This window comes from Danio rerio, chromosome 3 (genome assembly GCF_052040795.2).
Source record: "Danio rerio strain M-AB ecotype USA chromosome 3, GRCz13ab, whole genome shotgun sequence".
Lineage (NCBI taxonomy): Eukaryota > Metazoa > Chordata > Actinopteri > Cypriniformes > Danionidae > Danio > Danio rerio.
In genome coordinates, this window is record NC_141023.1 from 19,255,644 (window position 1) to 19,283,215 (window position 27,572).

The 27,572-nt window shown below is 33.7% G+C and overlaps 1 protein-coding gene across 1 annotated transcript in view; it reads left to right on the forward strand.

Moving 5' to 3' along the window:
• Positions 1 to 27,572, forward strand: part of mrc2 (mannose receptor, C-type 2) — an 85,723-nt gene that overhangs the window by 40,129 nt on the left and 18,022 nt on the right. Inside the window, exons 6-19 of the mRNA XM_087244207.1 lie at positions 1,959 to 2,102; positions 4,126 to 4,317; positions 5,041 to 5,195; positions 7,967 to 8,071; positions 15,115 to 15,230; positions 15,333 to 15,481; positions 17,677 to 17,894; positions 19,574 to 19,716; positions 19,923 to 20,010; positions 21,615 to 21,777; positions 21,910 to 22,073; positions 24,317 to 24,485; positions 26,315 to 26,457; positions 27,390 to 27,504. Coding sequence (XP_087100333.1) covers positions 1,959 to 2,102; positions 4,126 to 4,317; positions 5,041 to 5,195; positions 7,967 to 8,071; positions 15,115 to 15,230; positions 15,333 to 15,481; positions 17,677 to 17,894; positions 19,574 to 19,716; positions 19,923 to 20,010; positions 21,615 to 21,777; positions 21,910 to 22,073; positions 24,317 to 24,485; positions 26,315 to 26,457; positions 27,390 to 27,504 — 2,064 coding nt within the window. The remainder of the gene's footprint in view (positions 1 to 1,958; positions 2,103 to 4,125; positions 4,318 to 5,040; positions 5,196 to 7,966; positions 8,072 to 15,114; positions 15,231 to 15,332; positions 15,482 to 17,676; positions 17,895 to 19,573; positions 19,717 to 19,922; positions 20,011 to 21,614; positions 21,778 to 21,909; positions 22,074 to 24,316; positions 24,486 to 26,314; positions 26,458 to 27,389; positions 27,505 to 27,572) is intronic.

Consider the following 27,572-nt stretch of genomic DNA (forward strand, 5'->3'; position numbering starts at 1 on the left):
TTGGCATGTAGATGCAATGTAATTTAAATTCAACTTATGAACCATCAAAATAAAGTGTGACCTAAAATTCTGTCATCATTGAACACCCTTCATTTGTTTTAAACCTTTATACAGTTTTTTTTAACACGAAAGAATGCTGGAAACCTGTAACCATTAACTACTATAGTATTGGTTTGTCCTACCGTGTTAGACAATGGATAACATTTTTCAGCTTTCTTCAAAATATCTTTCGATATAAAGTAAATAATTGATATTTTGAGCTAAAATTTTCATTTTGGTGTTAACTATACCTTTAGAAATTAGTTGTTTGGAAATGTTTGCAATTTTATAAACTTTAATGGACTTTAATTTAACTACCATAGCTATACATTTAATTGTATAGCTATGGTAGTTTCAAGTCACTTGTAGAGCTTCATAATTCCTTTTTTTTCCTAAGTTATTTATTTATTTTATTTTTGTTTATTGGTGGTGGGCTGTTATCGGCGTTAACGTGCTGCGTTAACACGAGACTTTTATCGGAAGATAAAAAAAAAATTGCCGTTTATCTATTCTCAAAGTTGGGTTGGGAGCTGGGTCTATTCTACGCAAGCTATGATGACTTTCACCTTGATATTTAAGCGCAGATGTATATCTGACCGGTGAGCCGTCTGACAAAAAAATGCCCTACTGAATCAAATCAGCAGGATGCCCTTCTGGATCTTTTACTTACTTCAAAAACACTACAGACTACGTTTACATGGACATCTGTAATCTAGTTATTTGCCTTAATAGACAATAATATAAGTAAGGTGTTTAAGTGAAGTGTTTTAATGTAAGAGTTTTCTGTAATTTTGGGTGACTTTAACTGCAGTTCAGCAGGTTACAGTCACTCATGAACATTTCATTTATTCACCCGTGACAAACTGGGGTATTAAACACAAATAAGGAGTGATGACTGGTGAGAGTGTTATGGAATTTATTAAAGGATGCCAAATGGAAAGAAAAAAACTTTCGCAAGAACAGTTTCTCAAGCAGTTTGTGATGCATTTTGGAAACAGGAGATGAGCCCCTGGTCTAAAGCGCCACCAAGCTTGAGAAACCCGTTCTCAAAGAATTACTTTTAGTCATTATTTGGGTAGCACACATATTCTAAATGCCTTCAGCAGGATTTAAATGAGCCATGTTAATCTAAATTAATCTACATTACTTCCAAGATTACAGTGAGATTAATCGAGATTAAAAAAAACTATGCCCACCTAAACTATTTATTTATTAATTAATTAATTTATTTATTTATACTGCCATTAAAAAATTTCACTATTTTTCTTTTCAAAATAATTTATGCTCAAATGGAATTGATAAGAGACATTCATAAAACATTTATAAAATTATAAATGCTTTCTCTTTTTTTCCAAATGAAGTGTTATAATATGTATTAATGTTTTCACCAAAATATTAAGCAGCTCAGCTAATTTCAATGTTGATATTAAATTAAATGTTTATTAGGGACCAAACATACAACAATACTAGAAGGTTTTTAAGAGTCGTTTTATTACAATTATATTTAGCAATTATTATTATTTTATTATTTAATGTAATGTAAGATGTGCACTAGTAATATGTCATTTTTGTTCCGGCAAGGCAACATGTCGGCTCAGTGGTTAGCAATATGTATAATATGTGTCAAATCTTTCCATCAGTCTTTTTTTTTTTTTGGTCCTTACCAGTGACCAAGTGACAAACCAGTTGACTGTATCCAGTTGTACTGTGTATAGGAGACTGTATATTTTTTGTATATTTTATAATACTGAACAACTTCTAACAATATTTTCTCTTTTCTTTTCTTTTCTTTTCTTTTCACAATTATCTGCTTGCTTGGCAGTTTTTAGCAGTTTGCATTTTACTCATTATATAAGAGCTCATTTGCATCAATGTTAGCAAGGATGTATTTTTATCTTGGGGTTGTGCTTGTGTTATAGAAATGCCAAGTTATGACGAGGAAGAAAACTGTGGTGTGATCAGCACTGATGCTCAGGGCCGCTGGCACAACAGAGACTGTTCAGTGGCTCTGCCTTACATTTGCAAGAAACGACCTAACGCCACACTCGACCCCTTCACCACAGGTATGTATGTGCGTGCGTGCAAGCGTGTGTGCGTGCACATTTATGGCTTGTGGAGCACATACAATATAAACATACAGAGTAGAGTTACCACTGCATACAATCCTTAAAATCCTTAAATATGGCTTACATTATTTTAGAGGTAAACCTTGTATGGCCCTGCCATTCAGTTTTAGTATATTCAGCCAACATGGAATGTTTGTTTTAAGTGCAAAATAATCTTAAATTTAAATTCTGCTGAGCCACCTTAATTGAACACTCCAGTTTATTGGAAATAGGCTCATTTTAAAATTTCCCTAGGGTGGTTTTCAGCCGATCTCTGGGTCTGGTGGGAGCACTTTTAGCTTAGCTAAGCATAAATCATTGAATCAGATTAGACCATTAGCATCTAAAAATCTCAAAAGTGTGTTAATAATAGTGCACAATGCTGTTTCTTGTTACTTAGCTGATGACTTTCAAGAGATTCTGAAGCTGTGTAGTATTACTGCTCTTGTTGCATCCATGTTTCTGCAGCAAAGTTCTTTGACTATTACACCAGAAAAATAACATTTTTAAAATTTCTATAAAATTACAAATGCTTTCTTTGTTTTCTAAATGAAAAGATTATAGTTCCTAGCAGGGCTTGACATTAACACCCACCAACCCCCCATATGTGGGTAGATTTCAGCAATGACAGGTTAAATAGCTGCTAACCACTTGCCACTTTGGCTAGTGGAAATTTTTTTAAGACAATTTGTCAATATGCTGATGGTAATATATGTGGTCATTACCCTGGTATCCTGGCCTAATTTGCCCACTGGCCTCTGTCTATCATGACCTCCTAATCATCCCCATATAATAATTGGTTTAATTGTGGAGCGCATGATTTTTTTTTTTTGAGACTCAAGCAAACAGTGTCCGGGGCGCCGCAACAGATTTTGAGTTGAGTATGAACCACTTTAAAGAGATTTTAGTCTGAAACAGTATGACTGTACAGACATCTTTATGATCTTTAATCATAGAGATAACCTGATGATCAATAATTATTGGCTAGAAATTGCAACAGCTGTGGGAAAGGAGGAAATCTTTTGTGTTGAAGGTTTGGAAAAATCTAAGTGATGAATTTGTTAAAGCCAATAGAGTCCATGGCAAAAGTGGAGACCCAGGTACACAATTACAGATATATGTTTTTCCACCATTCATAGGCTTAACACTGATGTATAGTTACAGTTTTGGATTTAAAACAATATAATAGTTACAAAACTATAATTAAGGAACATTATTTCTTTTATAAATGAAAAGAAATATTTGAAGCTATCGCTTTACAGTATACTGATGCCCTGTTTTTCTGGACTTTATTGGTGATAATGGTCAGGAATGTAAGACCATTATTGCCTTTTTAGCATACAGTAAGCATAGGACAGAAACTAGCCAGATGTGTGGATTGTGGAGCGGGCTAAATCTAAAAAACATCTGTAATTTTTAGTAAATGTACTTTTATTTGCTTTTATTCTTGCCATAATAAAAAATATATATTTGTAGTAACTTGTGTTTTGTTTGTGTTTATTTTTAGAGTAAACTGTCTGAGATATGAACGAAAGCAAGTGATGCATCAAAGTTTGATTTAAAAAAGAAATCTTGAATGGTTATAAAAATCTTTATAATCATTAAATCATAAAAATAATTTATAAAAATAATAAAAACAATTATTTTAAACATATTGAATGATATTAATGAAGATGCAGCGCCAGGCAAAGTATAAATCCAGCTTAATAATTTGCAGAAATTGTTACTAAAAACAAGACAAAACATGAAGAAAAACTTTTTTGCACTGTAAAAGTCCAATCCTTGTTTTTCCTTCATACAGTGAAATGATACAGCCTTATTTAACTAGAAAAACAACAACCTCAAAAAGAAATTGAAAAAAGAGATCATCAAAGTTTTTCTGATTACAAAATTGCCTGAATTTTCAGACATAAAAATCAAGATCGTTCGTCACTACTTTTGAATTGAATATCTCCTGAGTGTGTCTCTGTTTGTGAAACAGACTCGTGGGCAGATGATGGCCATTACCAGTGTGACGTGGGCTGGCAGAACTTCCAGACGGGCTGCTATTGGCTGAACTCAGACAAACTGGACTGGAGATCAGCTGACAGAACATGTCAGAAGATGGAGGCTAATCTTGTTAGCATACACACCCTGCCAGAGCTCGAGTACATCACGAAACATATGAAGAAAGGTATACACAATTCACATTCACATTGACCAATATACAGATAACACAGACATTTAATTATCCATTTTGAGTCTTTAAGTGAAAGCAAGAAATTTAATATATAATCTCTTTTTTCAGTATTAAGGTGTTTATATTATAAAGGTCTGGTATTTTCTTTTTTTTTTACCAAATTGATTTATATATATTTTTTATGCTTTTATGTTTAATCAACAGCGTAATAACTAAATAATAATTTATTTACATATTAACTAATTTCTAATAACTGATTTCTTTTATCTTTGCCATGATGCCATTATTAAATGTATATGCTGAATCACTGTGTGTTGATTTGCATATTTTCGTAATTTTTCAAGACACTAGTATTCAGCTTAAAGTGAGCACAATTTAAAAGCTTAACTAGATAAATTAAGTTAATTAGACAAGTTAGTAAGTAGAGAAGTCATTGTACAACAATAGTTTGTTCAGTAGACAATCATTGCTTAAGGGGGCTAATAATATTGACCTTGACCTTGAAAAGCTGCTTTTATTGTAGCCAAAATAAAACAAACAAGACTTTCTCCAGAAGAAAAAATATTATCAGACACACTGAAATTTCCTCTGTTAAACATCATTTCGGAAATATTTAAAAAAAGAAAAAAAAATTACAGGAGGGCTCATAATTTTAACAACTGTAATTGGTTTAATTGTGCACAATGTTCAGCCTCTCTTTGTCTCTGTGTGTCTTAGATATAGAAGAGTTGTGGATTGGTCTTCATGATACAGCAATGCAGATGAACTTTGAATGGACGGATCGCACTCCAGTCATCTTCACTTACTGGCACCCGTTTGAACCCAACAATTTTCGAGAGGTTAATGAGGACTGTGTCACCATCTGGGGCCCTGTGAGTATTTTTAAATGTGACCCTTAACCACTAATATTCTTATAGTCATATACAAAATTAGTTGTATTTGTGGCACAATATAGCCAAAAATGCACGGTATGAGTCAAGAATATTTAGAATATTTAGTGAAGATCTATTCATGTTATTTTTTACCAGTAATATTCATTGCTAACCATTTCATTTGTACAACTTTAGAGGTGATTTTCTCAATATTTCGCACTTGCATATTCAAATAGCAGTATAGTATATACTATATAATATTATAACAGTATATTACTTAGAATATTGTAATATTATAATACTATACAACTATAATAGTAGCCACAACCATATCACCCTGCAGCCGAAGACTGATTTCTTGAAGCTAAGCAGGGCTGAGGCTGGTAAGTAGCTGGATGGGAGACCACATGGGAAAACTAGGTTGCTGTTGGAAGTGGTGTTAGATAGGCCAGTAGGGGGCGCTCAACTTGCGGTCGGTGTGAGTCCTAACGCCCCAGTAAAGTGAAGGGGACACTATTCTGTCAGTGGGCGCCGTCTTTCGGATGAGATGTTGAACCGAGGTCCTGACTCTCTGTGGTCATTAAAAATCAAAAGAGTAAAGAGTAGAGGTGTAACCCCGGTGTCCTGGCCAAATTCCCTCCATCGGCCATTAACCATCATGGCCTGCCAATCGTCCCCATCCACCAGATTGTCTCTATCACTGACTGTTGTCCTGTGGCTGCCGTTGTATCATCCAAGTGGATGCTGCACACTGGTAGTGGTGTATCATGATTGTGAAGCGCTTTTGGTGTATGGCCTTACACAATAAATGCACTATATAATTACACATTACATTACATTAGTATCTTTAAATATTGTCCTTATTTATTCTTATTTATTTTTTCCAGACTGGTTTTGTTGTCCTGGGTCATAAATACATGGCATGAAATAACATAATATAATATAATATAATATAATATAATATAATATAATATAATATAATATAATATAATATAATATAATATAATATAATATAATATATTGTTATGTAATGTAATGTAATGTAATGTAATGTAATGTAATGTAATGTAAAGTAATGTAATATAATTTAAATAGATGAAATATTACAATAACAGACCAAACCTCAATGTAAAGCTTACTTATTATTATTTATTAATGTTATTAATATATTAAATATTATAAAAATTATTTAAAGGGCCCACTTTCGGCTTAAGTCTACCACAGAAAAAAAAGCATCATAGTGGGCGTGAAGCTCAGTGACCAGAGGCAGGAGTGGGTGTGGCCCGCAAAGCAGTGGAGAAGGAGGGGAGCAAACAAATGTTGTCAGTCGGCTCACAAAATGGGACACAAACCATGAGGACACGCATGATTTTATAGATTATAAAGTTAAAACGCAAAGAAATAAACAGTAATTTAATACCCTGCAACATTTGTTATTCATTATTTCATATACACATAACCACAATTTATATCATTATAAAGATAATCGTGTTCATATAAACACTATAAATGAGGACTTCTCCCTCAATCCCCGGGTCTGAATGCAGACTCAATGCAGCTGGTCTCTAATCTATTTCAACCATTAGCCCTGCTGGTAATCTGGAGGATTTAGGCGAACACAGCAGCACGGCGATGTGTCTAAATGTGAATGAACTGATAAAAGACAAAAGTCCGCCATTCTCCAATTCTCGCACTGCTCTCCCGACAAAAATGCTTGCTGCACACATACAACTTTTCTGTATCGGCCCTAACAGAATTGCAGGAAAAAAACATGCATCAAACATGATCCGTGTATCATGGATACAAACACATACAACCTTTCATGACCAGATAAATACTGTGTGCGTGGGTCCGTGGATGCGGTCTCACCCAGTCATCAACATAGGGTCTCACATCTTGGCACTGGCAGGTCTGTTTTGCCTTCGTAAAGCATGCACAGTCATGAATAATTAAGAAGCCGGCTCTTCTCAAAGGATAAGAAAACTCCGCTATGAATAAAAATGAGAAACCGGCGCGTCATCACTTCACTTGCAGTTTTGCACTTCGTCACCGATTTTGATCCCAGCCCAAAAATCATTTTAACCCCGGAAGCTAAAAGTAGCTGACAAAAGCTCAAAATTATCCAGTTTTCCCCACAATTAAAGCTGGCTGGTGCTAACATTTTCTTAACGGATGCTCAACACACACAAATCTGTTAAAATCTCAACAACAACAAAAAAAGAACTTAACCCTAATGACCATAATTTTGTGGTCCAGGGTCCATGATTTTTTCATATTAGAATAATTTATAATGACTCATGTAACACTGAAGGAATGATGCAAAATGTTGTCAAGACCCGAGTAAACTACCTTTTAAACTCCAAAACATAAAACAGTTATTTTAAATAGTGGTGATATTTCACTTAATTACAGTTTTTTAAGAAATTGAAAGCAGCCTTGATTTAGTGTCAGTGACTTTTTTCCATGAACATGAAATACTATAAAATCCACCTCAAACGTTTCAGAATGAGCTTAACTGTAAAGCAACTAATGCAGAAAAAAACCTAAATGAAATCAAAAGTATTATTTTGGTTCTTCTCTGGAGATTTCTGTGGGAATTCACTCATAGGATGTTTTGCAGCATACCTCATTTCTGTCAGACTGATGCTAATGGATATGAATCCTTTTTATTTTATACTCGTAATTAAGACAGTGCAACCTAAAAGGCTAAATTTATAGCAGCTTCATAGCGATAACCCCTCATTATACAGTGTGTGTATGTGTGTTTGTAGGAGGGCCGCTGGAACGATAGCCCATGTAATTACTCTCTGCCCTCCATCTGTAAGAAACCGGCCCAGAAAGCTGACGACCGGATACAAGACCACGGCTGCAAACGGGTAAATCATTCCAGGCTTTCACTTTGGTTGCCTTTTTTTTTTTTCCTTCCGCCTCTCAGTCTTCCCTGTCTTTTAATTCATTTCAATCCTCTAATTATGCCTTCTTGTTTTGTTCTGTGCAGCCCCTGCTGTCTTGTGTTTGTTACTTCTGTTTAGCTGCATTTCTTCTCCTCCGTACTTTCTGTCGCTCTCTTTCTCTGTGCATAAAGAGTCCATTCAGAGCCGCTGCTGTGTCATGCTGTTAAAACACCAGATGTGGTCAGCAGAGCCCGACCTGACACAAGCGTACAGTAAACAGAGAAGTCTGACTCACATATGCTAGTACTCATAACTCAGAACTGCTAGCGAGGACAAAAATGTGAGGTCACGGGCCGAGTTATACTAACAAATGCAAAATGTGCATACGTTGGCTGAAATTTTTTCTTAAATTTAAATGATACTGTGTTTTTTATACATTAAGGAATTGTGGGTACATTTCATTCAAGCATTTTCTGTTCCTTTTGCTTACACTGAAATGATATACAACAAATGAGTAGTCTTCAGTAAACTCAATCCATTATTAAAGATGCAGTATGTAATTTGACACCCAGTGGTTGAAGTAGGTATTGCACTACTGATTCAAAACACACACAAGCGCAGGTTGGCAGATTGACAACACCAACAGAAGTGTGCCTGACTATTGAGCGTAAAGGCTGATTTAATTTATGTTCTAAAAATGCAACGACATGCGATAGATGTTGTTCCAACCAATAATGCTAAAAATGTGAGTTTGAATGCTATTTTACATGCCATTTATTGGCATACTACAGAAAGCAGCAGCAGATAGTTCACTTCAGATCTTATAAAAAAAACTAAATAAAAAATAAAATAAACCGTTTTAAATTGAACTTCAGAACTGTGACTTAGTGCAAGTAAATCATTTCATTGGAGTGCAGTAAGTGCACTATTCTGTGCTTCTGAATGGCTGTATTTAAATTTCAGTCATGTTTCATTTGGTCCAAATTAATTTTCTTTTCGGCTTAGTCCCTTTATTAATCTAGGGTCGCCACAGCAGAATGAACCGTCAACATATACAGCATATGTTTTACGCAGCGGATGCCCTTCCAGATGCAACCCTTGTCTGGGGAATAATCTACTGTGAATCATAAATATTTTGTACACAAAAATTGACTTTTGCTGCTTATTTAAAACTGCTCATTAAAAATGAGTTGAAACAACACATTTATTAAGGGTTTTTTGGGACAACTTAATTGTTTTATGTTCAATCCTCTTAGATTTGTAAAAAACATTTAAGTTAACTTACACTGTAAACAATGCAGGGTTCCACACAACTCCTTCATGTTGTCTCAACACAAATTTATTAAGTTAATTTAACACTTTTAACAAATTTATGTAGATTGAACATAAAACATTAAGTTGTCCCAATGAAATCTCAAGAGTTGTGTTGTGTTGTTTCAAATCATTTTAAATGAGCAGTTTAACGAGCAAAAACAAAAAAATAAATTTGAGTATAATTGATCTGTTGTAACAGCATGAAGGATTTATTTTTTATTTTTTTAAACAACAGCAAATATACAATTTAAACATGACATCCAAAAAATACAAATGTAACTAATAACATAAAATAAACTTAAAAGTAAATTACATTAATTTAATAAAAAAAAAAAAACAATTCAATATAGAGATCTTTATAATGATATTATTTTAACCTAACCAATTGACAGCATGATTACTAGTCAATTAACTTCAGCTCCTTTGCCACTATTATTGTATTTTAAAAATTTAGCTATATATATTGGAGTGATTCTATATACAATTGAAAATCTAATAGCTACCTTTAAACAAGGTTTAGTGTTATTTAATCTGCATTTATGAACATGAAATTTACCAAGCAAAATCAATAGATTCAATATAAATTCTATGGATAAATAGTTTGAAACAAAATAAAAAAATAACATCTTTGTTGGTCAAATTACAACTAAAACCTTTTTTTTTTTTTTTTTTTTTTGGACATACAATGATAGATCTTCCCAAATTTTTTTTGAATGTTCACATTCATAAAAAAGATGAATCCGTCCATCTGCAATAATTTAGTTGATGTGTAATTGCTAACATATGATGTGTAAAAAATTTTAGTGTAGTTCCCTGTATTTATTACCTATGCAAAAACAAAAAGGATGCAACCAAGCCTTTTTCCACACAATATCTTCAAACTAAACATTCCAAAAGAATTTTCATCTAGGTTTTAAGGCTCTGTTTTTAAAAAATATTAATCTAATAACTTTGTGTGTACATTTTTACTACAAAAGTCTACCCCATTTAAGTAAAGTGCAAAATCATTTCTACTAGTACTATATGAAGACATATGACTTCTCATTAGCATTAGTAAACCAGAGGGAATGACTTTTGTTACAAAGTTATATTCTTTAAATTTAATAGGGAATATCCATCTTTCCATAAAATTTTTGTAAGAAAGTAAATTTTCTGATTGGTCCAAAATATCAGATAAGCAAAAAAATATCTTTACCTGTCAAATTTTGCGGGTAGAGAGATTTCCGGTTAACAGTAATATGAGAATTATTCCACAAAATTACTTTATGGGGCGAGAAATTGTGCATGTAACAGAACTTCCACGCTTTAAGAGCTTGTTGATAAAAATTGGACAATATAACTGGTAGCTTATTAACAGAGTAGTCACACGTTAGTAAAAAACGCAATCCTCCAACGTGACAGCATGAAGGAATTGTGTGGAAGCCAGAGGGAGTGACATCTCTTGAAGCAAGTCACATGCTTTTTCTATCAGTGCTTCAAATATTGTTATATTACTTTTTATAAATGATGGAACAGAGTTAGGTGGCGCAGTGGGCAGCACTCTCGCCTCACAGCAAGAAGGTCACTGGTTCAAGCCTCGTCTGAGTCAGTTGGCATTTCTGTGTGGAGTTTGCATGTTCTCCCTGCGTTCGCATGGATTTTCTCTGGGTGCTCTGGTTTCCCCCACAAGACATGTGGTAGGTAGGTAAATTGGGTAAGCTAAATTGTCTGTAGTGTATGTGTTTGAATAAGAATGTATGGGTTTTTCCTAGTGATTGGTTGCAGCTGGAAAAGCATCCGCTGCGTAAAACAAATGCTGGATAAGTTGGCAGTTCATTCCGCTGTGGCGACCACAGATTAATAAAGGAACTAAGCCAAAAAGAAAACTAAATGAATGAACAGAGTAGACCAGAACATAGGGACAGGCTCAAAATTTATTTATTTTAATTACTGAAATTACCAATAATAAAAGAAAAAAATGTACAGTGGGAGCCTTTAAGGTAATATTAAGTTAAATACTTCCTTAAATTCACATCTCATTCACTGTACTTATAATTTAAGCTTTATCACTTACACCTTTGTCATTCACGTCTGTCAATATGAATCAATATAGTGCAGTTACCGTGCTGTGACCCTGGTAATAGACATCTGTTAAAGACGAGCTGTGACCCTGAATGCCAAAACACAGGTCAGAGTGCAGAAGCTACACGTGGACACCCTAAAGCTTTAAATCAGACTGTTTGACTAAATTTACTTATGCTCTTTCCCCAAATGGTTCTTATGAGTGTAAGATCAGAGTGTACTGTTGCTTTTTGGGTTGTATGTTGCTACGCTGTAATGCTGGGCGGTTGCTATTATTTGCAAAATAAGTAAGCAATGAGTAATTCATACTTGTAGCACAAATAGTGAAGAAGTCCAATTTGAATTTGTATGTGTAACTGTTTATATTCACAATATGTGACCCTGCATCACAAAACCAGTCATAAGTGTACATGTTTGGAAATTGATGAACAGTTTGCACACCATATCAATTTCCCTTGATGTATGGTTTGTTTGGATAGGACAACGTTTGGCTGAGAAACAACTGTTTAAAAACCCCAAAAATCGAAACATTGAGAAAGTTGTGTTTAAAGTTGTCTAAATTAAGATCTTAGCAATGCATATTACTTTTTAAATATTTATAGTATAGGTCATTTACTAAATGTCTTTATGGAAGATGATCTTTACTTAATTTTACATTTTTTTGAGCATGAATCATCAGCAATAATTTTGACCCATGCAATGTTTTTTTTTTTTTCCCCAAAAAATATTCCTGTGCAACATAAGACATTTTTGTGCTCCAGGGTCACTTTATTTTCTTAAAAAAATGAATGCATCTTTGCAGAAAACAAGAAAATACAGTTTAAAAATCACCCACATTTTTGCAACAATGTTTGCATTTATTATTCATAAGCAGTTGATGATGAATGGTCAGATTTATTATTATTATTATGCATTCATTCATTAATTTATTTTCGGTGTAATCGCTTTATTAATCTGAGATCGCCACAGCGGAATGAACCGCCAACTTAACCAGCAATGTTTTACGCAGCGGATGCCCTTCCAGCTGCAACCCATCACTGAGAAACGTCCATACACTTATTCACACACACATACAGACAATTTAGCTTACCCAATTCACCTGTACCGCATGTCTTTGGTCTTGGGGGGGAAACCGGAGCACCTGGAGGAAACCCATGCAAACACGGGGAGAATATGCAAACTCCAAACAGGAATGCCATCTGACCCAGCCGAGGCTCGAACTAGTGACCTTCTTGCTGTGAGGCGATGATTGTGCTACCCACTGCGCCACCGTGATGCCCCTATTATTATTATTATTGTTATAATTACTTATTATTATTATTATTATTATTATTTTTATTTTTTTTTTTTTAACAATAATAATCTCTTGCCTTCTTTTCTCATGTCGGTCTTTCTTCGACAAATTTAAAAAGTTGACAATGTACAGTCATTTCATAAGACATTAACAGACACTTTATGCGGATGAAAATCTATTGTTATTAGAATGTAATGTTCATTTTTGTGATGATCTGCTAAATGTGAGACAGTGAGGAAGTGCATGTGTCTGGAACAGCACACCACAGCAGAGCAGACAGCCGGCAGACAGCCGGCAGACAGGTCAAGTTACCGACTCTGGCCAAGTGCTGACGTGTAATTTAGGTGCATTCCTTAAAACGGCAGTGTGTGCATACTATGTGTGTGATTCTGCATGTTTTGTCCTGCTATTTTTTTAGTGAATGCATTTTGCCATAGGTCAGATTCACCTCCTTACAGAACCAGCCTAACACAGAATTCCTTGCTAGTACTGACTGGTTTATGCTGTTGGACATCAGGGCTGTGATCAGATCAAGACAAGATAAGTTTAAAGATGAGTTGGACATATTAACAATTGGAAGTTTACAAAATATATTGATGGACATCATATTTTCCTAATATTTGAATGATTTTTCCTAATCATATTGGGTTCATGAGAATGAGATGAGTTTTTTACACTGCATTTTTAAGAAAGTCCTCATGACAAAATATATGACTGGGAAAAAAGTCTCCAGGTGCATTTTGAAAAGTTCTAACTATTCGTCTTAGGAAGAAGAGCTGCAGTGACATACTTTACGAGTATGAATGCAGGAAAAAAAAAACTCATCAGACAGTTTCTTCAGACCTCAGAACTGAAGTGAAGTGTGAGAACTGCATGAAATATGAGCTTCTGCAACTTCTGGTTGAAGGTGGATGTGACCCCATAACGCAATGGAAAATACATAATAGTAAAAAAAATAAGTAATAACTTCAGTTTTTTTTTTTTTGGTCTTATTTTTAAGTGCAGTCATAATCACTCTATGAACTCTCTATAAGCTATTTTACTATTTATTCATTAATTAAGCATTAAAATGCGACTAGACATCACACGTTTGTACCTAAAATGTCTATATTTTTACCTCAGAGTTTCAAGAGGTACATTTTTTAACTATTTTTGGTTTGTTTATGTGACCCTATGACCTCAAAAAGCTTTTTTATATTTTAAAATAGATATTATACATCACATGTAAGCTGAATATTGCATTGATGTGTGGATATCTGAACCACAGATAACTGAAGCTATCTGAAAATCTGGAGGTTCAAAACAATAACATTAATAGAAAAGGTTGTCCTAATTAAGTACTTAGCAATGCATTATTAAAAAAAAAATTGAGTTTTAACATATTTACAGTGGGAAATTCGCTAAATATATTCATGGAACATCATCTTTTCTTAATATTCAAATGTTTTGTTGCCGTTTCTGTATAGAGTTTGCATGTACTTCTTATGTTTGCATGGGTTTCCTCCCAGTGCTCGTTTCCCCTACAGTCCAAAGACATGCACTGTAAGTCAGTTGGATTAACTAAATTGGCCGTAGTGTATGAGTGTGGGTGTGTGAATTTGAAAGTGTATGGGTGTTTCCTAGTACTGGGTTGTGGCTGGAAGGGCATCTGCTGTGTAATCATTTTGACTCATTCAATGTATTTTGTGACTAAAAAAAAAGTTTTGTGATCTCATACCTTTATGTCTGAGAGTGAATGCAAAAAATCTTAGTTTAAACAATGTTAACAATGTTTCAACTATTCGTCTTGTAAAGTACTGCATCATATGCCACTTCAGCTGTATATGAATTGTCATGTCCTGTGTAAGACAGAACAATACACTTATTTAGTAATGCTTTATTTGATGGTCCCTATTGCACATTTTATTGACTAAAACTTGCATTGCAACTACATGCCAATTAATTCTCATTTAAGTATTAGAAGACTGTCTGCTTAATATCTGCTGATACTGCTCCTTCAGCAAACATTTAACTGACTATAAAAAACTTTGCAAGTACATGTCAACTTGCTCTAACCCTAACCCCAACCTAACAGTCTACTTGTAATCTAATAAGAATTAGTTGGCATGTAGATGCAATGTAACTTAAATTCAATGAAATGCATTAAAGAGACCATCAAAATAAAGTGATTCCACAGATTTTGCAACATACACAATTGACCGGCAACTCTTCTGTATGATTTCAAAACTGCATGAAATATGAGCTTCTATAACTTCTGACTAGCAGCTGACAAAAGCACTTTAAACCCGGTGTGACCTATTTATCCATAAAACACAATGAAGCATTTTTTACAACTCGCTCTGTTGAATTTCCGCAGGGATGGAAATGGCACAGTCCCTCCTGTTTCAAAGTTGGAGAGGAATCCCTAACTTTTAAAGATGCAAAAGAAATGTGCATTAGCAACAATGCCACTCTCGCCATAATTAATAACAGGTATTGAATGACAGCATAACAATATGCAGTGTACATAATCACGATTCAACAGTTGTTCCTGAAATGAAGGAATAATGAAGTCTATGCTGTGTGTGTATCCAGGTTTGAGCAGGCGTTTGTGAGCAGTCTGGTGTTTGGACGAACTGATGATCAGTTTTGGCTTGGCCTTAATAACGAAAACAGCTCCGGCACATTTGGCTGGATAACCGGAGATGAGCTCACATACACCAACTGGAACAGAGACCAGCCAGGTACAAACACACAGTCATATTGAGGACAAGATATCCAAGTTTGGGGAGTAACAAAATACTTCATTATGTATTTAGAACACACATTATGACAGAATCTCATTAAATGTTGGATGTACTTAGTTACAAAGTAACTAGTTTCTGTAATTAAACGACACTGTACAAAATACTGGGTTCCGCACAGTTCCTTCATGTTGTCCCAACACAGACCGATTAAGTTAACTTAAATGTGTTTTACAAATTTAAGTGAACTGAGCATGTTTTGTTTTCCCCAAAAAAACTCAAGAATTGTGATGTTTCCGCTTATTTTAAGTAAGTTGTTTAAACTAGCAGCAAAAAATTATGTTTTGAGGGTACATTCCTTATTTTCATTTTTAGGTAATTTACATAAAATTACTTGTAATATACTTGCCTTTAATACTGTAAATAAATGCACCAGTTGTATATAAATCAATTCAGAGAAGTATAATAATTTATATTTGGTGAAAATGTTAATTTTTATAAACTAAAGAACACTATAAAGGCAACCACATATGCTTGAGAAAAACATCACCTTAGAATATCATCACCTTAGAATTATAAGGTTCTATCTGACATTTTTGTCAAAATTGAGTTATTCACATATTCTTATTAAATGACTACTTATTTACATGATGTGATGCTTTTTAATAAGTTGTTTGCATTTTAAGAAAACAAAAACGTTTTTTTTACAAAACTGAATTCTAGCTTGGCTCTATAAGGTTCTTTTTGTGAGCCAATTAGCATTTTTTTATTGCACGAACAAGGACCAATCAGGATCAGATTTCTTTGTCATTTCGCCGGAGTGCTCCATTGACAGCAGGAAAAACCAGAAAGACAAAATCACACAAAATATACTAAATAATGCTGCACCACACAAAATTGAGAAGAAACCTGAAAATGAAAAGATGTTTGTAAATGTAATGATTAAGAAGCATTTTTTGACATTAAGATGAAATGTTTAATTTTACATTGTACATTGTTATTAAAAAGTCATATATTAAATGTGAAATATTTTTATTTGTGTGTATATATATAGTCAGTGAAACATTTTTCAGTGTTTATTAAATTCATTTGCTCATTGTCTGTTTTATTTTAAAGTCTTTAAATTTGATATTAAGGCTTAAAGGACAAAAACTTAATTGAATTCATGGGCATATAATTCAATAAATATAATTCAATAATTCATATAAAGCATAAAATGTAATAAAAATTTACATATTAATTAGATAAAATGAACATCTGCACTGGACAAAATACTTAGCCCAGCCTTGTATGATTCATTTAAACAATAAAATATATTCATCCTAAAACATGAAATAAATGTTATAGAAAGCAAAAATTGAACTTTCTCAAGCATCAACATGTTGTTACAACACCAAATTATATATTTTTGATTGTATTTCTTGAAAAGTAATGCTTTAATTATTGATCCGCCAGATAGAACCTTATAATTTCAAGTGGAAAATGGCTATTCAGAACTAGAAGGTTCTATCTGCAAATGTAAGAGAACTTTGATAATTTACATGTAGAGTACGTTTAGGGTCTCTGTCATGTTACTGTATATAAAAAGAGAACTGTTACACACAAATTGTTTGACATATGGACTGCAAAAACTTTGAAGTCAAATATCTCAAAATCATTCAGAATGCAGATAAAACCTTATACTTCCAAGGTGACAATATGTTTAAAGATTAGTTCATAACAGTATAACATGCAATTCAGAAAAGACAAATAATTGTAATTTTACAGTCATTATAATTCATATTATTCAGATTTTTTGCATATTAATTACATTTCAAGTAAAGGTTTTATTTGTCCAACTACTAAAAATGTTTAGGAAACAATGAAATATAAATGTTTAATGTATAAATGCATTTTAAAAAAGCAATCATTATTTTAAGTTTTAATACATATGTATTGTTTACATTTAAGAGCTAAGCTTTTTAAAACAAATCTAAAAGATCCTGTTTGACTCGGATTTAAAGAATTACGTTTTAATTTCTATTGATTTTTAGCATTCATTAAAGCAATTACATTGCTTATTGAGCAACAAAGTTACTTTTCAGATTAAGTCATTAGAAAATCAATTTAAATACACTTGTAATGATGTAATATGTAATCAATTAAATGATATGTGATAGAAATGCTAACGGTGATGTGCTAATGGTGATGTGCAGCGCAGGTAAAGGGTGGCTGTGTGGTGATGGTGGCGGGTCAGGCTATGGGCCTGTGGGAGGTGAAGGACTGTGCCAGCATTCGCTCCAAATACATCTGCAAACAGAATCAGGGCTCATCTTCCATTCCCAGTCCTCCTGCGCCTGTGCCTACACCCTCCCTGACCGGATCATGTCCTTCAGGGTGGAAAAGCAGCAACTCGTTCAGGCACTGCTACAAGGTGGGTGTGGGTCACCCTCATTTGACTGAAACTGAAAACTTCACTGAAATTATTAATTCGTTTTTTTTTTCTTCAGGTTAGTCTCTTTATTCATCAGGGGTCACCACTGCGGAATGAACCGCCAATTTATACAGTATATGTTTACATATTTATTTAATTATATTTATATATAGTTATATATTTATAATATTTTATTTACACAGCGGATGCACTTCCAGATGCAATCCAGTACTGGGAAACATCCATATACACTCATTCACACACAAACACAATAAGGCCAATTTAGTTGATCAAATTCACCTATAGTGCATGTCTTTGGACTGTTGGGTAAACCGGAGCATCCGAAGGAAACCCGTGCAAATGGGGAGAACAGGCAAACTCCACACAGAAACTGCACTGAGCCACCGCGTCAACCATCACTGAAATTAAAGACATTAAAATGTATTTCACAGAAAGATTTTGTAATTTTCAAACTCATTTCACCTTCATGAAGCAAAGTAACTAAAACAAGAACTATATAGGCAAAATCATAACAGTTGAAAGATTTTAAGAAAACATTTATCTTGAAGTTTGTTGACTTTTTCTAAAATGACCCCATGTTGTTGTTTCATTTTGTATTAAAATACATGTTAAAAAATTATCTCAAAGATTTAGTTTGTCCATATTTAACCCAAGAATTGGTTAAAGCAACCCAGCATTTCCCCACTGCATTCACATTTTGAATTTAAATAAAGAACATGCTCATTTAATTTGTGATTAAATTTTAATTGTTATGAAATATCATATAAAATAAAAAATATAAAATAAATAATTATCTCACATCTCTGCAAATGTATTCAGTTATGTTAAATACGAAGCAGTTTTTTTTTTTAAATACCCAAGTACTGGTTTGTCAAATTTGTAATTATGGCTTTAATATACAGTTAGAAATGGCTATTTTACTAAAATGAAGTCATCAGCAAATGTCTGCATCTGGGGAAATAAGTATTTTTGATTAACTTGTAGATTAAAGAGTAGCTATGTGAGCACACTGTAGCTATGTGAGCATTTTCACTTAATTTTCCCCCATTATTTGTCAAAATTCTCACATTTCAAAAGAAGTGTTATTTAAAACAGTACTGATTATGATTTTTTTTATTTGTATTTCTTCTGTTGGAATTATTTATAAAAAATAATAACCATTTATTTTAGAATAAGATTAGCAGTTTATACCTTTCTGATTAATTATTCATGTTAAAGGGTAACACTTTACAATACAGAACATGTAGTTATGTGTTATTGTATTTAACATGAACAAACAATAAACTATACTTTTGTTATGTTTGTTAACATCAGTTAATGAAAATAATGTTGTTCATTGTTAGTTCATGGTAATTCACAGTACATGAACTAATTATCTAGCACAACTTTAGATTTTCATGATGTTAGACATATACACATACAGTTTAGACATAATTAATTCTGTTTTAGGAAAACAAGTGATAAAAAAATGCCAAATTAATGGTTTAACAAATAGTGAGGATAACAACAAATCTTACAGATCATCTCAATTCCACCAAATTCCTCTTCCTATCATTCTGCTGTAGATTTCAGTTTAATACCCTGTAAAGGTCAATGTTCATTTCAAAGATCAACCAATTCTGAAGTTGGTCTACAAAGCTGTTGTTGTGTGTTTGTAGGTTTTTCATGCAGGTGCACTGGAAAAGAGGCTGACGTGGATTCAAGCACACAAGTTTTGCCAGAAACACGGAGCTCAGCTGGCCAGTTTCAGCACACCGGAGGAGGAGGCCTTCGTCTTCCAGATCCTCCACGAGGCCTTTGGGTACGTGTGTGAGATGAAGGGTGCAGGTCTAAAATCCACTGTGTTTGCAATATATAAATCTCACACCACTGTCTGTTTTTTTTTTTATTGACCTTTTTTACACTCCCTAGAATATTGTTTTTGTTGTGTTTGCATCATGTGTGAATTGCCTGTTCAAGGTACAGTAGCACCTAACAGTTCTGCGTTCTGATTGGCTGTGTGGACAGGGAGGCGGAGGAACATGAGCAGCACTGGCTGTGGATCGGAATCTCTCGCCGCAATAGTGACAGTTGGACATGGAGTGACGGATCAGCTGTAGGTGTTTTAAGATACTGTGACTTTTATTCTATATTTTTTCATTGTATTTTATTCACTCCTCCTACATCATACACAAGTTTCAATGTAACTCTTTGCAAGTAGCTTTGTTGGTTGTAAAGCTGCTTTGAAACTAATTATTGTGAAAAGCACTATACAAATATACTTGATGAATTAGTAAATGGATTTACTAACATGACCAAACAATGAAAAAATTGTTTATTAAAGTTTCTATTCAGCTTTGTTAATGTTAGTTAATGAAAATACAGTCATCATTGTTAGTTCTTGTTAACTTACAGTGTAATAACTAATGTTAACGAGCACAATTTTGGATTTTAATAATGCATTAGTAAAGGTTAAGTCAGGATTAATATATCCCAAACAATTATGCCATACATATTGTTCTTTATTAAGTTATGTTTTTTACATTATTATGTTTATGGTATATGTTAACTAACATTAACTAATAAAACCTTATTGTGAAGTGTTTTTTTGAATTACAAATAAGTACAAATAAAAAGTTTCAAAATTCCTACAATTAAATTAAGCTTTTATTCTTCAGGGTTCTGATTCTTTATATCCAATTATTAAAAAATATTTTGTCCAATCATTTATGATTTATTTGATAAGATTTTTAAAAAATATATATTTTATTTATTTATTTGTTTGTTTATTTATTTATTATTTATTTCTTGTTTAATCATAAAAAAACACTCATATTCCGTACATATCTGAACAATTGCAACTTTTTTATAACCTGTAAAATAAATATTCATTATAAAAAAATAGAGTAAAAAAATCATGATTCATGCAGGTCTTGAAATCACACAAAAAAAGAGAGCCTTCCTTATTCCTATCTAGGTTATACCAAGACCAAAAATATTGTTTGTTGTTTGTTTAAACAACTTATTTAAAACAAGTTGTACAAACACAATCCATACAGTTTTTTTAGGAAAATGTAATTGTTTTATGTTCAATACACTTGAATTTGTAAAAACTAATAAGCTAGCATAATTTCTTCATGTTGTCCCCACGAAAATAAATTGTGTGCCACAGCATTTTTACAGTGAATATTTATTTATTTATTTATTTATTTATTTATTTATTTATTTTTTTTTTTATTATAAACAGGAAAAGAATAAAAGATAATCAGGCCTAAGGATGAATGCTGTTTTTCTTCCTTATCTGTGGAACATACACACACCCTTAACATCTCATCCATCAACACATGAGAACAGAACAAACAATCACCAAACATATAAAATGAAGAGAAACAGGCAGCTATCTCAGTGGCCACAGCAATAGTAACCATCAGATGATGAGCATGTCAGATAAATAACGATGTCAAAATAAATAACTTAATTTAAACAAAATAAAAAAAACAAGGAATAAATCAAAACAATCCTAGTTTTTAGTCATTTTTAAAGGTGATTGCAGTGAAAATTCTGAAGCCCCACTGAACTTTGGTACATAATGCCATTTGAATTTGCTGCTGTGTCAAATATTGAAGTGGTATCAATATGTGCTACTATTACTCTACCATGGTGCCCCCAGAGTAGCTTGTTCTTAAGGATTCTAAAATATGTATATTTTCTTCCTGTTAGGTGACCTATCAGAACTTTGGACGGGGGAATTATGGGTCTGCTGAGTGCGGAGCTGCTAACATGGCCGACACTAACTGGCTGGTGTCCCACTGTGAATCTGAGCTAGACTGGATCTGCAAAATACCCAAAGGGAAAGTAGAAGAGGAACCTGAGAGCCACGAAGGTCCATTACAGCGCATATTAATCCATAAAGCCCCACCCCTTAAGAAATATAACATAACTGAAGTTATATGTGAACTGAATATGATTTACAATGTAAGCAGTTGTGACTGTTAGATATTTGTTTTGTGTGCAGACACTGGTTTAGAGTGGGTTGACTTTGAAGAGGCTCAGTATAAAATGTTTGAGCATCGCTCCACGTGGGACCAGGCTCAGAGGATCTGCTCCTGGTTCGAGGCCTCTCTGGTCTCCATGCACAGCCCAAAGGAGAATCAATTTTTGGTTAGCACTTTACGCAAGGTATGTGCACATAGCAGACTCGCACACAGTCCATAAATATACAGTTGAAGCCAGAACAATTAGCCCCCCTTTGTATTTCTTTTTTTATATTTCCCGCATGATGTTTAACAGAGCAAGGAAATTTTCACAGTATGTCTGATAATATTTTTCTTCTGGTGAAAGTCTTATTTGTTTAATTTAAGCTAGAATAAAAACAGTTTTAAAAGTAATTTTAAGGTCAAAATTATTTGCTCCTTTAAGCAATTTTTTCTTCGATAGTCTACAGAACAAACATCATTATACAATAACTTGCCTAATTACTCTAACCTGCCTAGTTAACCTAATTAATCTAGTTAAGCCTTTTAATGTCACTTTAAGCTGTATAGAAATGTCTTGAAAACATCTAGTCAAATATTATTTATTGTCATCATGAAGATTAAATAAATCAGTTATTAAAAGAGTTATTAAAACTATTATATTTAGAATTGTGTTGAAGAAATCTCTCTGTTAAACCAAAATTGGGGGAAAAAATAAACAGGGGATGATTAGAATATTCAGGGGGGCCAATAATTCTGACTTTTCTGACAATTTGTGTTGGGGCAACAAGACAAAATGAAGTTAAATTTTTTACAAATGTAAGTGGATTGAACATAAAATAATTAAGTCATCCCAAAAAAAAAAAACTCAATAATTGTGTTGTTTTAATTTATTTTAAAGAAGTATTTTGAACAAACAGCAAAAGTCATTTTTTGAGTGTGATTGACATCAAATTTCCAAACAGGTCCAAAAAGTGAGGACGCTGTCAGCTTTGTCTTTGTTATTTCAACAACACATAATTTTTTTTCTTATTTTAAAACCCACATGAAATCTTTGGCTGCTAAAATCTGCAGAATTTTCATCATTAAGTCTATTTATTTATCGACCTATGGAAATGTGTGTGAATATATATTTAGCTGGTTTTTATATTTTTATTTCAGTAATTTTATTGAATAATATGCAATGTTTAGATAATTTCATTACAGTACAGTTTGTAAATTTAATAGTTTTTGTCTATTAGTAGATATATTTTTTGGGAGACTTTCTTTGTTTGTCAAACACGTGGTTGTAATTGGATTTGCATTGTAAACCTTAAATAAATGTAGTATTTTTTATTTTTATGTGATAATTTTTAGTTACTGTACATTTAAAATTATTCCGCATAAATCTGCAGATTTTATTTGACAAAATTCTGCTCAGAAATAGCAAAACAGTGTAAGCAGATACTTTATTCACTATTCAATTTAATTCATGTTTATTTATATAGCGCTTTTTAAGTCTAGATTGTGTCAAAGAAGCTTTACATACAAGTTGCAGTAAAGTCCAAATTTTAAAGTTGAAGTTCAGTTTCGTTCAGTTCAGTGTGGTTTAAATTTTACTGCAGAAAGTCCAAACACTGAGGAGTAAATTCATAGATACGCAGCTCTACAAGTCCCAAACCAAGCAAGCAAGTGGTGACTGTAGCGAGGAAAAAACTTCACCAATTGACGAAGTGAAGCGAAAAATAAAAACCTCAAGAGAAACCAGGCTCTGTTGAGCATGACCATTTGTCCTCTAGCCAAACTTTCTGTGCAGAGCTGCAGTCTAGGCGCCGGAGAAGCTGGATGTCCATCATGGAGAAGCTGCAGGTGTGAGTAGGTCACCAGCGGGTGATTAGGCTGGCCTATAGGATCAATGCGGGGACTCGTTTGTCACTGTGGTCTTTCAGGAATCAGTCTCATGCACTCCATTCTTCCAGGACCACCACAGCATCAGACTAGGATACGGCCTGGTCCAAGATTATGGATACCTTGGCATAATTTCTTCACAGGTCTTGGATTGCATCAGTGGCGCTGCATAATCACTGGGGGCCTCGGGATGAATGTCCCCAGGTGGAAATAAAATTTTTTAGAAAATTAGCGGATTTACTAGTTATCTTGGGCATGAAAGAATGACACGAAAGTAAACAAAGATGGTCATAAAAGATGCCTCTAAATGCATATATGCATGATCTATTGTGATTCGATCACTAAAAGCATGGGTCCGAAAAGTGTCCTTTTTATGTTTCAAAGAAGTTTGAATGTAATATCGATATAAGAATCAGATACGAAACAGAAAATTATTTCATTTTTGGTGTGAATATTTTTTTTTTTTTGTGGAGCATTTATTTTATTTTACAGTAACTTCTTGGCTGTATATGAAATGTATTTAAAATACTGATTAGGAATGGTGTTTTTTTTTCTGTTTAGATGTCCCGTCAAGAAAATGACCTGTGGTGGGTCGGGTTACACACATTTAAGAACGATGGGAGATTCCGGTGGTCTGATCATTCAGTGCTCAACTATGTGTCTTGGGGGCCAGGACAGCCTCGACCAATCAGCAAAGAGACAAAATGTGTCCAAATCTCTGCCTCAAAAGGTTTGACCCCTTTTAACACACTTACAGATAAAGACAAAATTATTAGCCCTCCTGTTCAATGTTTTAATCCACTCTTTTTCAAATACTTCTCAAATGATGTTTAACAAAGGAAAGAGATTTTCACAGTATTTCTTCTCATATAATAATTCAGGAGAAAATGTGATGTATTTTAAGTTAAGCTGAAATTAATGCAGTTTCATTTTTAGGGTCAATGTCAATAACCACCTTAAGATTTTTCTTTTTTAAATTCAACTCACTGTTGAAAAAACCATTCTTGTCCACTTCACCCAACTAACTTAGTTAAGCCTTTAAAGGGCCATGAACCACCCCCCCCCCCCCCCACATCTCAGCTGGGTGTTTTTACATCTCTAGTTTGAAAAAAAGTCAGGAAAGTGGGTGAGTCCAGCTTTGTTTTTTGTGGGAGTGTCAGGTGGTGAAAGAGGGAAGGACTTGCATGAAAAGAGGATTTTTAGTTTTAGCACGCTCTGATTTTCACAGAGGCAAAACAACACTCAGATGTAGAAGAGAAAGACAGTGACTATAGGACGACTTTACATGGACAGCAGTAACCAAATTATTTGCCAAATTCTTAATTTGTCGACTTTAACTGCAGTTGGGCACTTTCACTTTTATTCTGTTACAGTTCATGCATGCCCTCCTGCTGGAAGAGTGTTGTTTTAATTGAATGTTTGATACGGCATGCCGTATGGGAGAAAATAACCTCTGCGTTTCTTTGTAACTTAGATGCACTTGGTAGGTAGCGTAAGAAAGCTGTGTGTTCGTAGACTATCCTGTAACAAAATGCGGCAAAAATCCTACACGACGCCAACAGTTTAATTAAGGTTTACATATTTACTTTCGGAGAGCAGCATTTACAGCAGACCTTTCAGTCCATAATATTGTAGTGATATTAATGTACTTTAAACTTAGTAATTAAATCATTTTGACTAAGATACTGTATGTTTTTAAAAACTGAAAGAGTACTGCTGATGATACTAACTAACTTTGCCTCTGAATAAACATAAACAAAGAACACTGATCACCAAATCTGTAGATACGACAATCAACACAAACTGGAACTGCGTCTTTTTTTTAAAAGAGATGAGCAGCAAATCGGGATTTCACCATTTCCAGATGCAAACAGATCTCAGGTAAAAAATGTTCCTTACAAACATTTTTTTGTCGCGTGTTAGCAGACCACTGTAATCCACACGTGAGTCCAGCTGCGCTCTTATAGCGGGGAATTGAAAACAAAACCTTCGTTGTGGCACATTTATAAACGCAACACTGACAACCCATGTCTCCAAATAATTCTTCTTCCACTTGTTTTAATTACGGTTGGCAACACAACATGGCGTCTCTCTGCTCTCTGAACACTGTATCAGGTAAAGACAGTCTTTAAAGCTATCATGCATATTAATGAAGTTGCATCTCATTTTCAATAGAGTGCGCTGATTGGTTCGAACCAAGTCTATCTCTTGAATTATTGATGAAAGCTCAAAGACGTCACATTGTACCCGCCAGTACAAACATGCAGTCTCTACACTGGAATTCACACAAGGATCTAACTGCCGTGACGCAGCTTCAAAATTTCTTTTTAAACCAGAAAAACGAATTTGCTCTAAACAATGAACAAACAATTAATTTTCACTTTTTAGTAAAATATATGTGTCCTAATAGTGTTTTTTAGCTGCGTGGGACACATATATGATGATCAATATGTCAAAAATAGGTTGTGGTGTTTCGTGACCCTTCGTTTCACTTATCTTCTCACATATTACTCAAAGTCATAAAAAGAGCTCATTTTCAGTGCTTTATTTTTCTCTCAGGTGACTGGTCAGACCAGAGGTGTCATGTGGATCTTCCGTATGTGTGTAAGAGAGTAAATGTGACCGGCACAATCCCTCCCACACCCTCCCTGCCTCTCACACCCGCTGGCTGCCCTCAGGGCTGGACTCCTTTTTTACACAAGGTAAAAAATAACCTTCCACAACCTGTCTGATTTTACACTGAATTACACTCTTGTGAAATTGAAATTGCACTGTTCAACCCTAGTTTATGTATATATACACACACACACTTACCGGCCACTTTATATATAAATATCAAAAAAGGGGCCATATTTCAAATTTTCGAATGGGAAGTAAATAATTTATTCTTCATAAAAATTTATATGAAGTTAATGCAAAAAATTTGTAATTGCTGAAAAACTATGGTCATTAATGGTAATTTTTGCAATATTTTGCAATATATGTTGCATACATGGCATTTATTTTATATATCTGAAATCCAAACATGAACTTGTGTGTCATATTTGTCATTTATTTATATTTTGCCATATATCAGATTTATATATGGGTAACCTGCAACAGATCTTGCACATATCTGAAGGCTAATTAGCAGTCATAGCTCAACATATAGATTTTCTACGATAAATGGGATATTCATTAAGGAAATGTTGCTTGTGACTTTTATTGTCAAAAAAATGCTCATTAGTTCACATTAATCTTGGTTTGTTTTTGCAGGAGAAGGGAATAAAAATAAGATTGCTTGGTAACGTTATCTGAAAAGGACAGTCATTGCAGTGATATTACAAATATTGTGCCCTTTACACTCATTTAATTAGTAAGAGAATGTAAATGTATGGGTGAACTGACCTTTTAATGTGGCATCAGATGATTCTTTGATAAAATATTATTGGATTTACCGTTATGCTCAAAATAAATGTGAGGATGTTTTCAGTAAATCATGGTAAAAATACATCATCAGTATTATACTTACATATACTGTACATATTATATTATTAATGCTTGAAAACCCATTTTTGTTTGTGACCCACATTCATGTTGCGCATTTTCTCATATCAACAATCCTTGAGTTCTGTTTTCCCCTTCATAACAACAGTGCTATAAGGTGTTTGGAGAGGAGCTGTCGAGTCGCAGCACTTGGGACGCTGCTTCTAAGACGTGTCTGACACAAAGAGCCACACTGGTGACGGTGCCAAACCACAGAGTTCAGGGTAAATCAAACCCACACACCACATAGAAGGAAAACAGGTTACATGAAAACACACACACACACAGAAAA